A 13625-nucleotide genomic window follows, 5' to 3' on the forward strand; every position below is an offset into this window, starting at 1 on the left:
CTGTGTTACCGGAACACAGGTGTTTTCTGCAGTTCGCCTTCCAGGGCCAGGCATAAGTGTGATATTACCCTTCGGTCTCTCCCTGGCTCCTCACGCCTTCACAAGATGCGTGAGCACAGCCCTGAGCTCCCTACACCAACAAGGGATTAAGATCCTTTCTTACCTCAAGAACTGCCTCATCTGCGCCCCCTCTCCCAAGTGTGCGGCCGAGGGCACAGCACTGACACTGAACCACGTCACGGTTCAGTGTCAGCAACTTCACACCAAAGCGTCACCTTTAATGGCATGGCTCTGATCTCCTGCACTATGAGGGCATGTATAACACCTGTGCGTGGACAGCATTCTTCTGCAACAATTTCAGTTGAATGCATTGGTGAAGGTACAAACAACTGACGGGCATGCTCGTGGCGGCCTCTGCGGTGCCACCGTTAGGCCTACTGTCTCCAAGGCCAGTACAAGTGTGGTTCAATGACCTCCGCTCAGACCCCAAGCGGGACAGAAACGCCAAAATACGTGCTACTCTACGGCCGTGGAGGTAGTGACGACCGACGCTTTGCTAACAGGCTGGGGAGCAGTGTGGCAACACAGGTCTGTACGAGGAGAGTGGTGCCCCCGTTGGAGGAATGAGCACATCAACATGCTAGAACGTCAGTTTACCTAGTCCTGAATCACGGCCTGATATGATCAGACAATACATCAACCATCAAGGGGGAACCGAGTCTGTACGGTCCCTGCAGGTGGCCCAACAATACATGATATGTGCCCTACCACATCTGGCCTCCCTACGAGCCATTCATTACCCAGGCAAGGTGACAGACTTCGAGACAGAACCCACCCCCCAGGGAATGGAGACTACATTTACATTACATTTAAGTCATTTAGCAGACGCTCTTATCCAGAGCGACTTACAAATTGGTGCATTCACCTTAAGATATCCAGTGGAACAACCACTTTACAATAGTGCATCTAAATCTTTCGAGGGGGGTAGAAGGATTACTTTATCCTATCCCAGGTATTCCTTAAAGAGGTGGGGTTTCAGGTGTCTCCGGAAGGTGGTGATTGACTCCGCTGTCCTGGCGTTGTGAGGGAGCTTGTTCCACCATTGGGGTGCCAGAGCAGCGAACAGTTTTGACTGGGCTGAGCGGGAGCTGTGCTTCCTCAGAGGTAGGGAGGCGAGCAGGCCAGAGGTGGATGAACGCAGTGCCCTTGTTTGGGTGTAGGGCCTGATCAGAGCCTGAAGGTACGGAGGTGCCGTTCCTCTCACAGCTCCGTAGGCAAGCACCATGGACTTGTAGCGGATGCGAGCTTCAACTGGAAGCCAGTGGAGAGAGCGGAGGAGCGGGGTGACGTGAGAGAACTTGGGAAGGTTGAACGCCAGACGGGCTGCGGCGTTCTGGATGAGTTGTAGGGGTTTAATGGCACAGGCAGGGAGCCCAGCCAACAGCGAGTTGCAGTAATCCAGACGGGAGATGACAAGTGCCTGGACTAGGACCTGCGCCGCTTCCTGTGTGAGGCAGGGTCGTACTCTGCGAATGTTGTAGAGCATGAACCTACAGGATCGGGTCACCGCCTTGATGTTAGTGGAGAACGACAGGGTGTTGTCCAGGGTCACGCCAAGGTTCTTAGCACTCTGGGAGGAGGACACAAGGGAGTTGTCAACCGTGATGGCGAGATCATGGAACGGGCAGTCCTTTCCTGGGAGGAGGAGCAGCTCCGTCTTGCCGAGGTTCAGCTTGAGGTGGTGAGCCGTCATCCACACTGATATGTCTGCCAGACATGCAGAGATGCGATTCGCCACCTGGTTATCAGCAGGGGGAAAGGAGAAGATTAATTGTGTGTCGTCTGCGTAGCAATGATAGGAGAGACCATGTGAGGATATGACCGAGCCAAGTGACTTGGTGTATAGTGAGAATAGGAGAGGGCCTAGAACAGAGCCCTGGGGGACACCAGTGGTGAGAGCACGTGGTGCGGAGACAGATTCTCGCCACGCCACCTGGTAGGAGCGACCTGTCAGGTAGGACGCAATCCAAGCGTGGGCCGCGCCGGAGATGCCCAGCTCGGAGAGGAGAGGTGGAGAGGAGGATCACCCACAAGTAGTGAAGCTATGGCAGGGGTTTGGACTAACACATGTGGACCTGTACACCTCAGAGCAAAGTCCAAGAACCCCCTGTGCATGGACACCTTAGCCCACACATGACCTACTGTATGCACCCCAATTTTTGTTCAGCATTTATACATAGACTTGTATATAGCTAGCACCAACAAATCAAGTTAGTTTCTCTAGTAACCCAAAACTGTCTGGTTTTCTCCCCTGCGTACACAAAATGTCATTTAGTGTCGTAGTTAGTGGGACTGCTTCAGCGTATGATTAGCCAGTCTTAAATTGTTGAAAGCATTTGTCCTGTCATTAGGGTCAGAAAATGAGTGGTCAGTTATTCATTATCACCCAGCAGATGTTTTCATAAAGTGAGAAATTCAGGCACATTAAGTTGGGATGTTTGTATTTTTAACCAGTGCTGGTACTGTTTATTTGGTGCAGGAGTGCTACAATACCTTAGTTAATATTCTATAAGAGGAACAGGAGCTCCAGCAGAACATTTTAGGTGCCAGTACTCAGCCCTGGTGAGCTCTTGCCCAAGTCAAGCACTGTTTGCAAGACCACTATTTGTTCATATACCCAACTTTCAAGTTTGGCCGTTGTCAATACGAAACATTCAATAGGATGCTCACAACCATCAACTTCGCGGGGTTAAATGTTGCTCACCAGCTAGTAAACATGTATACAAATCTTTATTTATTGTAAGTCAAACATGCATAGGTGGCATTAGTGGATCAATGTTAGCTGTGTTGGTATCATTGCGCACTCAGAGGCTGATTCTCTTTGACTTTGTTGAAAAGGTAGTCCATCAGTTTCTAATTGAGAAAGATTAGTGAGAATTAATTGCAGGGGATAAATTATTAATTTCAAGATGAAAAATGAACAGAATACATTTTACCATCAACTTCTGCATCTGGAGGACAGCCATGTCATCCAGTAACCCGATGTCGACATCTTCAACAGTATCATCCGAGAGACACAATGTCTTGGGAGAAAATGTGACTGGTTTAGACTGCTTGACCCAACTTAAAGCCCAACAACCTCAATATGAAAAGTTACCTCTCCATGGGATTTAGAGATCATTACATGTGGAGACAATCCAGACAGGGAGCAACACAGGTAGTCATCACTGGCTGACCGCAAAGCAGATCTTGAAACAAGGAGAATTTAGGACAGAATTTGTTTGATAAACTCAGACATCCCTTCGAAAGGTTAGTTTTGAAACTGCAGTCAATGCAACTGGTATTTTGGACCCAGTCATTGCAGAATAACTGCAGTTATACTACACTGACTGCAATCTTTTTTCCCATAAGGGATTGTGATAAGTAAGGCAAACCTGTGTTTCGTTCCAGTCAGTTGAGACTGATCACTGATTTTGGCAAGACGAGTTTTGGTTATTTTTGTGGTAGTGGCACACCTGCAAGAACAAATGAGCAGAATCAACCAGAAGATGGCATTTCAGCTAACACTACTGAATTAGTTCAATCGGGTGTTTGAGTGGTGGACTGGAACAACTAGCAACCACCAGTTGCTCGCCAGGAATGATAAATATATAGGGAGAGTTACCGTAGGCTTCCAGTGCTTGAGCTATTGACAAGTGATCTGGCTTTCTTGGAACCCTGCAGAAGAACAAAAATAAACAATTTAGTCAATTTTCTAAGTGGAAATGCCCAGTCTGTTCCCTTCTCACACATTGGTCTAATGACACGCAAATAAAGTCAGAGCTAAACTATACCTAGCTCTGCCTAAACATCAGCACCACAGGTAACTTCCACAACACTGAACGATCCGAGACAAGGCAGGAAGGGCTTTCTACACCATCAAACGGAAGATAAAATTCAACATCCCAATTAGCATCAGGCAGAAAGAATATTAGAACCAGTTTCCCATCATGGCTGTGAGGTCTGGGATCCGCTCACCAACCAAGAATTCACAAAATGCGGCATACCAAATTGAGACTCCGCATGCAGAATTCTGCAAAAAAACAGGTGTACAAACATAACACCAAATAATGCATGCAGAATTAAGTCACTAATTATAAAAATACAGAAAAGCTCCATTAAATTCTACAACTACCTTAAAGGAAGTAACAAACCTTCCATAAAGCCATCACCGAGAGAGTGATTGACCTACAGAGTCCCCTAAGCATGCTGGTCCAGGGGCTCTGTTCACAAAAGACCCCACAGAGTCCCAAGACAGCTACACAAATCATGAGAACTAAATAATTACATGACACATTGGAAAGACAGACAAATAAAACAGCACAAACTGGAATGCTAGTTGGACCTAAACAGAGTACACAGTGGTAGAATACCAGGCCACTGTGACTGAACCAAACTTAAGGAAAGCTTTAACTCAGTGAGCATAGTCTTACATTTACATTTAAGTCATTTAGCAGATGCTCTTATCCAGAGCGACTTACAAATTGGTGCATTCACCTTAAGATATCCAGTGGAACAACCACTTTACAATAGTGCATCTAAATCTTTCGGGGGGGGGGTAGAAGGATTACTTTATCCTATCCCAGGTATTCCTTAAAGAGGTGGGGTTTCAGGTGTCTCCGGAAGGTGGTGATTGACTCCGCTGTCCTGGCGTCGTGAGGGAGCTTGTTCCACCATTGGGGTGCCAGAGCAGCAAACAGTTTTGACTGGGCTGAGCGGGAGCTGTGCTTCCTCAGAGGTAGGGAGGCGAGCAGGCCAGAGGTGGATGAACGCAGTGCCCTTGTTTGGGTGTAGGGCCTGATCAGAGCCTGAAGGTACGGAGGTGCCGTTCCCCTCACAGCTCCGTAGGCAAGCAGCATGGACTTGTAGCGGATGCGAGCTTCAACTGGAAGCCAGTGGAGAGAGCGGAGGAGCGGGGTGACGTGAGAGAACTTGGGAAGGTTGAACACCAGACGGGCTGCGGCGTTCTGGATGAGTTGTAGGGGTTTAATGGCACAGGCAGGGAGCCCAGCCAACAGCGAGTTGCAGTAATCCAGACGGGAGATGACAAGTGCCTGGACTAGGACCTGCGCCACTTCCTGTGTGAGGCAGGGTCGTACTCTGCGAATGTTGTAGAGCATGAACGTACAGGATCGGGTCACCGCCTTGATGTTAGTGGAGAACGACAGGGTGTTGTCCAGGGTCACGCCAAGGTTCTTAGCACTCTGGGAGGAGGACACAAGGGAGTTGTCAACCGTGATGGCGAGATCATGGAACGGGCAGTCCTTTCCTGGGAGGAGGAGCAGCTCCGTCTTGCCGAGGTTCAGCTTGAGGTGGTGAGCCGTCATCCACACTGATATATCTGCCAGACATGCAGAGATGCGATTCGCCACCTGGTTATCAGAAGGGGGAAAGGAGAAGATTAATTGTGTGTCGTCTGCGTAGCAATGATAGGAGAGACCATGTGAGGATATGACCGAGCCAAGTGACTTGGTGTATAGTGAGAATAGGAGAGGGCCTAGAACAGAGCCCTGGGGGACACCAGTGGTGAGAGCACGTGGTGCGGAGACAGATTCTCGCCACGCCACCTGGTAGGAGCGACCTGTCAGGTAGGACGCAATCCAAGCGTGGGCCGCGCCGGAGATGCCCAGCTCGGAGAGGGTGGAGAGGAGGATCTGATGGTTCACGGTATCAAAGGCAGCAGATAGGTCTAGAAGGATGAGAGCAGAGGAGAGAGAGTTAGCTTTAGCAGTGCGGAGAGCCTCCGTGACACAGAGAAGAGCAGTCTCAGTTGAATGCCGTCTTGAAATCTGACTGATTAGGATCAAGAAGGTCATTCTGAGAGAGATAGCAGGAGAGCTGGCCAAGGACGGCACGTTCAAGAGTTTTGGAGAGAAAAGAAAGAAGGGATACTGGTCTGTAGTTGTTGATATCGGAGGGATCGAGTGTAGGTTTTTTCAGAAGGGGTGCAACTCTCGCTCTCTTGAAGACGGAAGGGACGTAGCCAGCGGTCAAGGATGAGTTGATGAGCGAGGTGAGGTAGGGGAGAAGGTCTCCGGAAATGGTCTGGAGAAGAGAGGGGATAGGGTCAAGTGGGCAGGTTGTTGGGCGGCCGGCCGTCACGAGACGCGAGATTTCATCTGGAGAGAGAGGGGAGAAAGAGGTCAAAGCACAGGGTAGGGCAGTGTGAGCAGGACCAGCGGTGTCGTTTGGCTTAGCAAACGAGGATCGGATGTCGTCAGCCTTCTTTTCAAAATGGTTGACGAAGTCATCCGCAGAGAGAGAGGAGGGGGGGAGGGGGAGGAGGATTCAGGAGGGAGGAGAAGGTAGCAAAGAGCTTCCTAGGGTTAGAGGCAGATGCTTGGAATTTAGAGTGGTAGAAAGTGGCTTTAGCAGCAGAGACAGAAGAGGAAAATGTAGAGAGGAGGGCGTGAAAGGATGCCAGGTCCGCAGGAGGCGAGTTTTCCTCCATTTCCGCTCGGCTGCCCGGAGCCCTGTTCTGTGAGCTCGCAGTGAGTCGTCGAGCCACGGCGCAGGAGTGGAGGACCGAGCCGGCCTGGAGGATAGGGGACAGAGAAAATCGAAGGATGCAGAAAGGGAGGAGAGGAGGGTTGAGGAGGCAGAATCAGGAGATAGGTTGGAGAAGGTTTGAGCAGAGGGAAGAGATGATAGGATGGAAGAGGAGAGAGTAGCGGGAGAGAGAGAGCGAAGGTTGGGACGGCGCAATACCATCCGAGTAGGGGCAGAGTGAGAAGTGTTGGATGAGAGCGAGAGGGAAAAGGATACAAGGTAGTGGTCGGAGACTTGGAGGGGAGTTGCAATGAGATTAGTGGAAGAACAGCATCTAGTAAAGATGAGGTCAAGCGTATTGCCTGCCTTGTGAGTAGGGGGGGAAGGTGAGAGGGTGAGGTCAAAGGAGGAGAGGAGTGGAAAGAAGGAGGCAGAGAGGAATGAGTCAAAGGTAGACGTGGGGAGGTTAAAGTCACCCAGAACTGTGAGAGGTGAGCCATCCTCAGGGAAGGAACTTATCAAGGCATCAAGCTCATTGATGAACTCTCCAAGGGAACCTGGAGGGCGATAAATGATAAGGATGTTAAGCTTGAAAGGGCTGGTAACTGTGACAGCATGGAATTCAAATGAGGAGATAGACAGATGGGTCAGGGGAGAAAGAGAGAATGTCCACTTGGGAGAGATGAGGATTCCAGTGCCACCACCCCGCTGGCTCGATGCTCTAGGGGTATGCGAGAACACGTAGGCAGACGAGGAGAGAGCAGTAGGAGTAGCAGTGTTATCTGTGGTAATCCATGTTTCCGTCAGCGCCAGGAAGTCTAGGGACTGGAGGGTAGCATAGGCTGAGATTAACTCAGCCTTGTTGGCCGCAGACCGGCAGTTCCAGAGGCTGCCGGAGACCTGGAACTCCACGTGGGTCGTGCGCGCTGGGACCACCAGGTTAGAGTGGCAGCGGCCACGCGGTGTGAAGCGTTTGTATGGCCTGTGCAGAGGGGAGAGAACAGGGATAGCCAGACACATAGTTGACAAGCTACAGAAGAGGCTACGCTAATGCAAAGGAGATTGGAATGACAAGTGGACTACACGTCTCGAATAGTCTTGCTATTGAGAGGTTGCCATAGCCTATCTTCTCTTGAGAGCCAGGTTTGCCTATGTGCACACTGCCCACAACACGAGTTGGAAACTGAGCTGCACTTCCTAACCTCCTGCCAAACATATGACCATAGAGACATTTCCCTCTGATTACACAGTCCCTCAAATAACTCAAACCAATCAAGTTCTGATAAACTCCCATAGCTATTGGGTGAAATACCAGCAGCAAGATGTGACCGGTTGCCACACGAAAAGGGCAACCAGTGAAGAACACACCATTGTAAACAACCCATGTTAATTTTCCCTTTTGTACATCATTATAACACTGTACATAGATATGATATTTTAAATGTATTCCTTTGAAACTTGAGTAGTGTTTACTGTATTTTTAATTGTTGATTATCCATTTCATGCTTTGGCAATGTAAAACATGTTTCCCATGCCAATAAAGCCCTTTGAATTGATAGCTACCTTTGATGATTCTGTCGTAGCCTTCCTTTTATGAGCCGATGCACCTTCACTCACTTTGACTACAGAAATGAGAAAATTGTATCATTAATGACAAGTTTATATCCTTTTTAACTAGAGGAAATAAACCATTACCTTCACTAAGCTTCCTAGTGAGAGGCTGGTGAATGTCAGGTGATTCGGTCTGGGGAAGAAAAAAAAAAGAAAGTTGGATGCTCACATTTCTACAGTAAACCACAAGGAAGCAGCATTAACCCATTTACAGCCTGTCTGAATCCATGTTTAGTCCTACCTTTATGGCGAGGGTGACTTCACCTGCCGAAATATCATCCGCTAGGAAAGGACAGGGGGAAACAACCGAAATGAAAAGTCAACATGCGTTCATTCATTCAAACTAATATTAAAAATATAATTGAAAATCACACCATTAATTAAATCTATTATTACTGTTTTTTGAAGCGCAGGTGGCATTTTCATCAATTCCACTTTAAAAATCCGATCTACTGTTGCAAGAGTCTGCTCCAATTTAGCCTCCATCTCATTTATACGGTCCTGTGCTGTAAAGGGAGAACATAGTGAATTCAGTTCATTTGAGGAACATGGAAAACAGACAGTGGGGATGGGCCTACTATGAAATTACTACCTTCTTTCTCAAACTGTTGAATAAAAAGCAACCCTTGCTTCTGGCGTATCTCCTTGCTAATTTGACTATCTGTGTGTCCTTCTGCCTGATTGCTGACTTTCCTTATCCTTCTTGGTGCCATGGTTTCATCAGTGTGCCTTCTTCCCCTGCCGCCACATCCCCTGAACGCTGATTTATAACCTTAAGGACACCAGGTGCTCCTGACCAGTCAATTGACCTTAAATTAACCCTAGAATCCACCTGAGGCCACTAATAATGCAACTCACTAACCATTAGTGCTGGGCTAGGAAAAAACTGGGCACCCTTGTCCTGCGGGTCAATCCAATATTAATTTAAAAGATAGCCAAGTTTAAGATCTATCAACAGTTCAGCACTCGGTACTGGAAAGCTGGTGTTCTCTTTGGTGGAAGTGTGACATGCAGTTATTTAATGACTGGTGAAGAGTGAATTGTCCTCCTGTATTAGATGGTAGACTGTTTATTGTTGAACTGTGTCATTGTAGTTTCTGATGTTTGGGTAAATGGCTAAACATTAGATTCAGTAGTTTCCCCAAGTACAATCATTAAATTAAATTCATGTTGCATGAAACTGAATCTCTGGATTCATCTTCAGAGACCATTTATGCGTTTACACAGGCAGCCGAATTCTGATCTTTTTTCCACTAATTGGTCTTTTCACCAATCACATCAGCTCTTTTTACAGATAAAAATACCAGTATTGGGCTGTCTGTGTAAATGCGGCCTTAGTTTCAGACAAAAAAAATGATTTTTTAATCATCTCTCAAAATGGATCTCAAAGGTATTTATTGTACAAAACAGAAATAAAGATAAGAAATGCAAATCTGGAATTATGAAAAGAAATGATGCATATCCAAAACAAGCAAAAACAGGGGTTAACAGTCTTATTTCAGTTAGAAACTACAGTTGAAGTCGGAAGTTAACATACACTTAGGTTGGAGTCATTAAAACTCGTTTTTCAACCACTCCACAAATTTCTTGTTAACAAACTATAGTTTTGGCAAGTCGGTTAGGACATCTACTTTGTGCAAGACACGAGTAACTTTTCCAACAATTGTTTACAGATTTCATTTATAATTCACTGTATCACAATTCCAGTGGGTCAGAAATTACATACACTAAGTTGATTGTGCCTTTAAACAGCTTGGAAAATTCCAGAAAACTATGTCATGGCTTTAGAAGCTTCTGATGCTAATTGACATCATTTGAGTCAATTGGAGGTGTACCTGTGGATGCATTTCAAGGCCTACCTTCAAACTCAGTGCCTCTTTGCTTGACGTCATGGGAAAATCAAAAGAAATCAGCCAAGACCTCAGAAAAAAAAATTGTAGACCTCCACAAGTCTGGTTCATCCTTGGGAGCAATTTCCAAATGCCTGAAGGTACCACATTCATCTGTACAAACAATAGACGCAAGTATAAACACCATAGGACCACGCAGCCGTCATACCGCTCAGGAAGGAGACGCATTCTGTCTCCTAGAGATGAAGGTACTTTGGTGCAAAAAGTGCAAATCAATCCCAGAACAACAGCAAAGGACCTTGTGAAGATGCTGGAGGAAACAGGTACAAAAGTATCTATATCCACAGTAAAATGAGTCCTATATCGACATAACCTGAATGGCCGCTCAGCAAGGAAGAAGCCACTGCTCCAAAACCGCCATAAAAAAGCCAGACTACGGTTTGCAACTGCACATGGGGACAAAGATCGTACTTTTCTTTTCAGGAGGGACTGGTGTACTTCACAAAATAGATGGCATCATGAGGCAGGAGAATTATGTGGATATATTGAAGCAACATCTCAAGACATCAGTCAGGAAGTTAAAGCTTGGTCGCAAATGGGTCTTCCAAATGGACAATGACCCCAAGCATACTTCCAAAGTTGTGGCAAAATGGCTTAAGGACAACAAAGTAAAGGTATTGGAATGGCCATCACAAAGCCCTGACCTCAATCCTATAGAAAACGTGTGGGCAGAACTGAAAAAGTGTGTGCGAGCAAGGAGGCCTACAAACCTGACTCCATAACACTAGCTCTGTCAGGAGGAATGGGCCAAAATGTAAACAATTTAAAGGCAATGCTACCAAATACTATTGAGTGCATGTAAACTTCTGACCCACTGGGAAGGTGATGAAATAAATAAAAGCTGAAATAAATAATTCTCTACTATTATTCTGACATTTCACAATCTTAAAATATGGTCGATCCTAACTTACTTAAAACAGGGAATTTTTACTAGGATAAATGTCAGGAATTGTGAAAAACTGAGTTTAAATGTATTTGGCTAAGCTGTATGTAAACTTCCGACTTCAACTGTATGTTAATATTTATTAGCACATTGATGTTGAACCCAAAACCTTTTCCAGTTAACTTTCAGCTCATGAAGAATGATGAATACAAACCAGGCAAACAAATGAAAACTAACATTTAGCAGAAAATGTGCATTTTTAAAACATTTCATTCATAAAAAAAAAATATTAATTTGCTGACATTCTCAAAAGCCACTCAATGTAAATTACAGCTTGTCGCCATGAAGGCACCTCATTGCAGTCAAATGGTTAAAAACAATTCATGTTTTGAGGTCAGTCAAGAGTTTCATACATTGAATGGCTGCCGAGGTTACGTCACAGCTTGACCACTTCATTCAGCATTAAACTGCATACAAAAAAATAGAAATGAGATGATATGGTGTCAGAGAATAAAAGTAGCCTGAATTCATTGGTTTAACTGAAGATTTTAGACTGCCTTGTGTGGGTCATCTCCCACCTAAAAAAGGAAATTGTAAAGTGTTTCAGTTTGCAGAAACGTAGATACGGGCAGAAGGATCCCACAAACATTTTACAAACAAAAACAAAGTGCATTCAACCCACCAGCTGAGATGTAACCGTACTCCCTTTCTCGTTCTCAGTTGATACAAATGTGAATGATGGCCGTAAAGCCACTGTCAGTAAAAAGCGTAAACAATCTATGCAATAAATAGCCTAATATGGGGACAAGGCCGATATACATAATTACCAGAACCTACATTTCCCTTGGTTTGACCTTAACTAATTGAAGAGTAGCACACAAAACAATTGCATTTCCTTCCATAACAGGTACATAATACTGTAACTAGGCACCCGAGAGTACAGACATTCACCCTCCAAAAAAACCTATCCAAGTGCAACAGACACCTCAGATCAGTGTCATGCTAGACAGGTACTGTATGGGTAAACATGTGCCCAACAGGAAGCTATGCAGGCTCAAAGTTGTATGTCTTGGACTGATAGGATGTTATGTTAGAAATGGTTAAGAGAATCCCTCTCCGCTATTTTTTGGACCAGAAAGAGCTGATGTAGCAGCACTCATTGTCCCGGAGTCCATGACCTACATAAACAACCTCTGTTCCCCAGTTCCATTTGGCACATTGAAAAAGGTACAGCTGGTTCTAAGATAATATTTGCACTTACAGTGCCCCATTGTGTAGATCTCTCACACAAAATGCCTCTTAAGGAGACAGAAAAGCCTCAAGACAGATAGAAAATACAAAACAGTGTAAATAACTTCCCGGGCACAAAAATAAGTAAATGGAGTGCTAGAGAAAATGTAATCAGAACATTGTGTCCCATTTCCCAGTGCGTCCTCTATAATAGAGCACCTTTGAGTACATCACAAAGTACATTGCTTTAGTGTTAAAGGGGCAATCAGCAGTAGTAGCAATAAAACATCCTCACTGCCAGTTCCAAAAAACATCTGAGGGATGGGATTGGAGAATTGTAACCAAATTCATAGCCAGAGCTATGGATGCAAGGACTGATCATCCATGATATCAACATTACAGTTTTAACCATGTTAACTTCTCTAGGGTAGGTGGCAGTATTTTGACGTCCGGATGAAAGGCGTGCCCGTAGTAAACTGCCTGCTACTCAGGCTCAGAAGGTAGGATATGCATATTATTAGTGGATTTGGATAGAAAAAACACTGAAGTTTCTAAAACTGTTTGAATGATGTCTGTGAGTATAACAGAACTCATATGGCAGGCAAGAACCTGAGAAAAATCCAACCAGAAAGTGTGGAAATCTGAGGTTTGTAGTTTTTCAAGTGATTGCCTATACAGTATACAGTGACTTAGGGTTCATTTTGCACTTCCTAAGGCTTCCACTAGATGTCAACAGTCTTTAGAACGTTGTTTCATGCTTCTACTGTGAATAGGGAGAGAATAAGAGCTCCTGGAAGTAGACGACTGAGAAAATGACATGAGCTCAGTGGAGCGCCCTGACGTGAGAGTTAGCTGTGTTCCTTTTCTTTTTTGAAGACATTGGAATTGTCCGGTTGGAATATTACTGAAGATTTATGATAAAAACATCCTAAAGATTGATGCTATACATCGTTTGACATGTTTCTACGAACGTAAATGGAACTTTTTTGGACTTTTCGTCGTGACATTTTGCGCGCGCTTCCTGCATTTGGAGTAGTGGACTAAACGCGTGAACAAAAAGGAGGTATTTGGACATAAATTATGGACTTTATCGAACAAAATAAACATTTATTCTGGAACTGGGATACCTTGGAGTGCATTCCAATGTAGATCATCAAAGGTAAGTGAATATTTATTATGTAATTTTTGTCATTTCTGTTGACTCCAAAATGGCGGGTATCTGTATGGCTTGTTTTGATATCTGAGCGCTGTACTCAGATTATTGCAAAATCTGCTTTCGCCGTAAAGCTTTTTTGAAATCTGACACAGCGGTTGCATTAAGGAGAGTGTATCTATAATTCTTTGAATAACTGTTGAATATTTTATCAACATTTATGATGAGTATTTCTGTAAATTGATGTGCTCATTCACCAGAAGTTTTGGGAGGCAAAACATTTCTGAACATTACACGCCAATGTAAAATG

General features: G+C 45.2%; 1 protein-coding gene across 1 annotated transcript; it reads right to left on the reverse strand.

Moving 5' to 3' along the window:
* Window positions 1-2853: 2853 nt before the first annotated feature.
* On the reverse strand, window positions 2854-8861 carry LOC115204716 (borealin-2-like). The gene is made up of 9 exons (XM_029770443.1): window positions 8732-8861; window positions 8514-8645; window positions 8381-8421; window positions 8224-8272; window positions 8146-8150; window positions 3665-3717; window positions 3435-3515; window positions 2997-3123; window positions 2854-2913 (listed from the first exon to the last, which is right to left on the reverse strand). Exons 1-9 carry the CDS (start codon window positions 8850-8852, stop codon window positions 2854-2856), a joined length of 669 nt encoding a protein of 222 aa, XP_029626303.1. The 5' UTR covers window positions 8853-8861.
* Between the last annotated feature and the right edge of the window lie 4764 nt (window positions 8862-13625).

Source organism: Salmo trutta, chromosome 12 (assembly GCF_901001165.1).
Source record: "Salmo trutta chromosome 12, fSalTru1.1, whole genome shotgun sequence".
Lineage (NCBI taxonomy): Eukaryota > Metazoa > Chordata > Actinopteri > Salmoniformes > Salmonidae > Salmo > Salmo trutta.

Excerpts from the sequence above, each read along its gene's own strand:
- LOC115204716 (XM_029770443.1), bottom strand. The coding sequence starts at position 8,852 with ATGGCACCAAGAAGGATAAGGAAAGTCAGCAATCAGGCAGAAGGACAC. Across the intron at positions 8,646-8,731 it reads TCAACAGTTTGAGAAAGAAG|CACAGGACCGTATAAATGAG; the intron begins GTAGTAATTTCA and ends CTCCCTTTACAG. Across the intron at positions 3,516-3,664 it reads TCAAGCACTGGAAGCCTACG|GTGTGCCACTACCACAAAAA; the intron begins GTAACTCTCCCT and ends TTGTTCTTGCAG.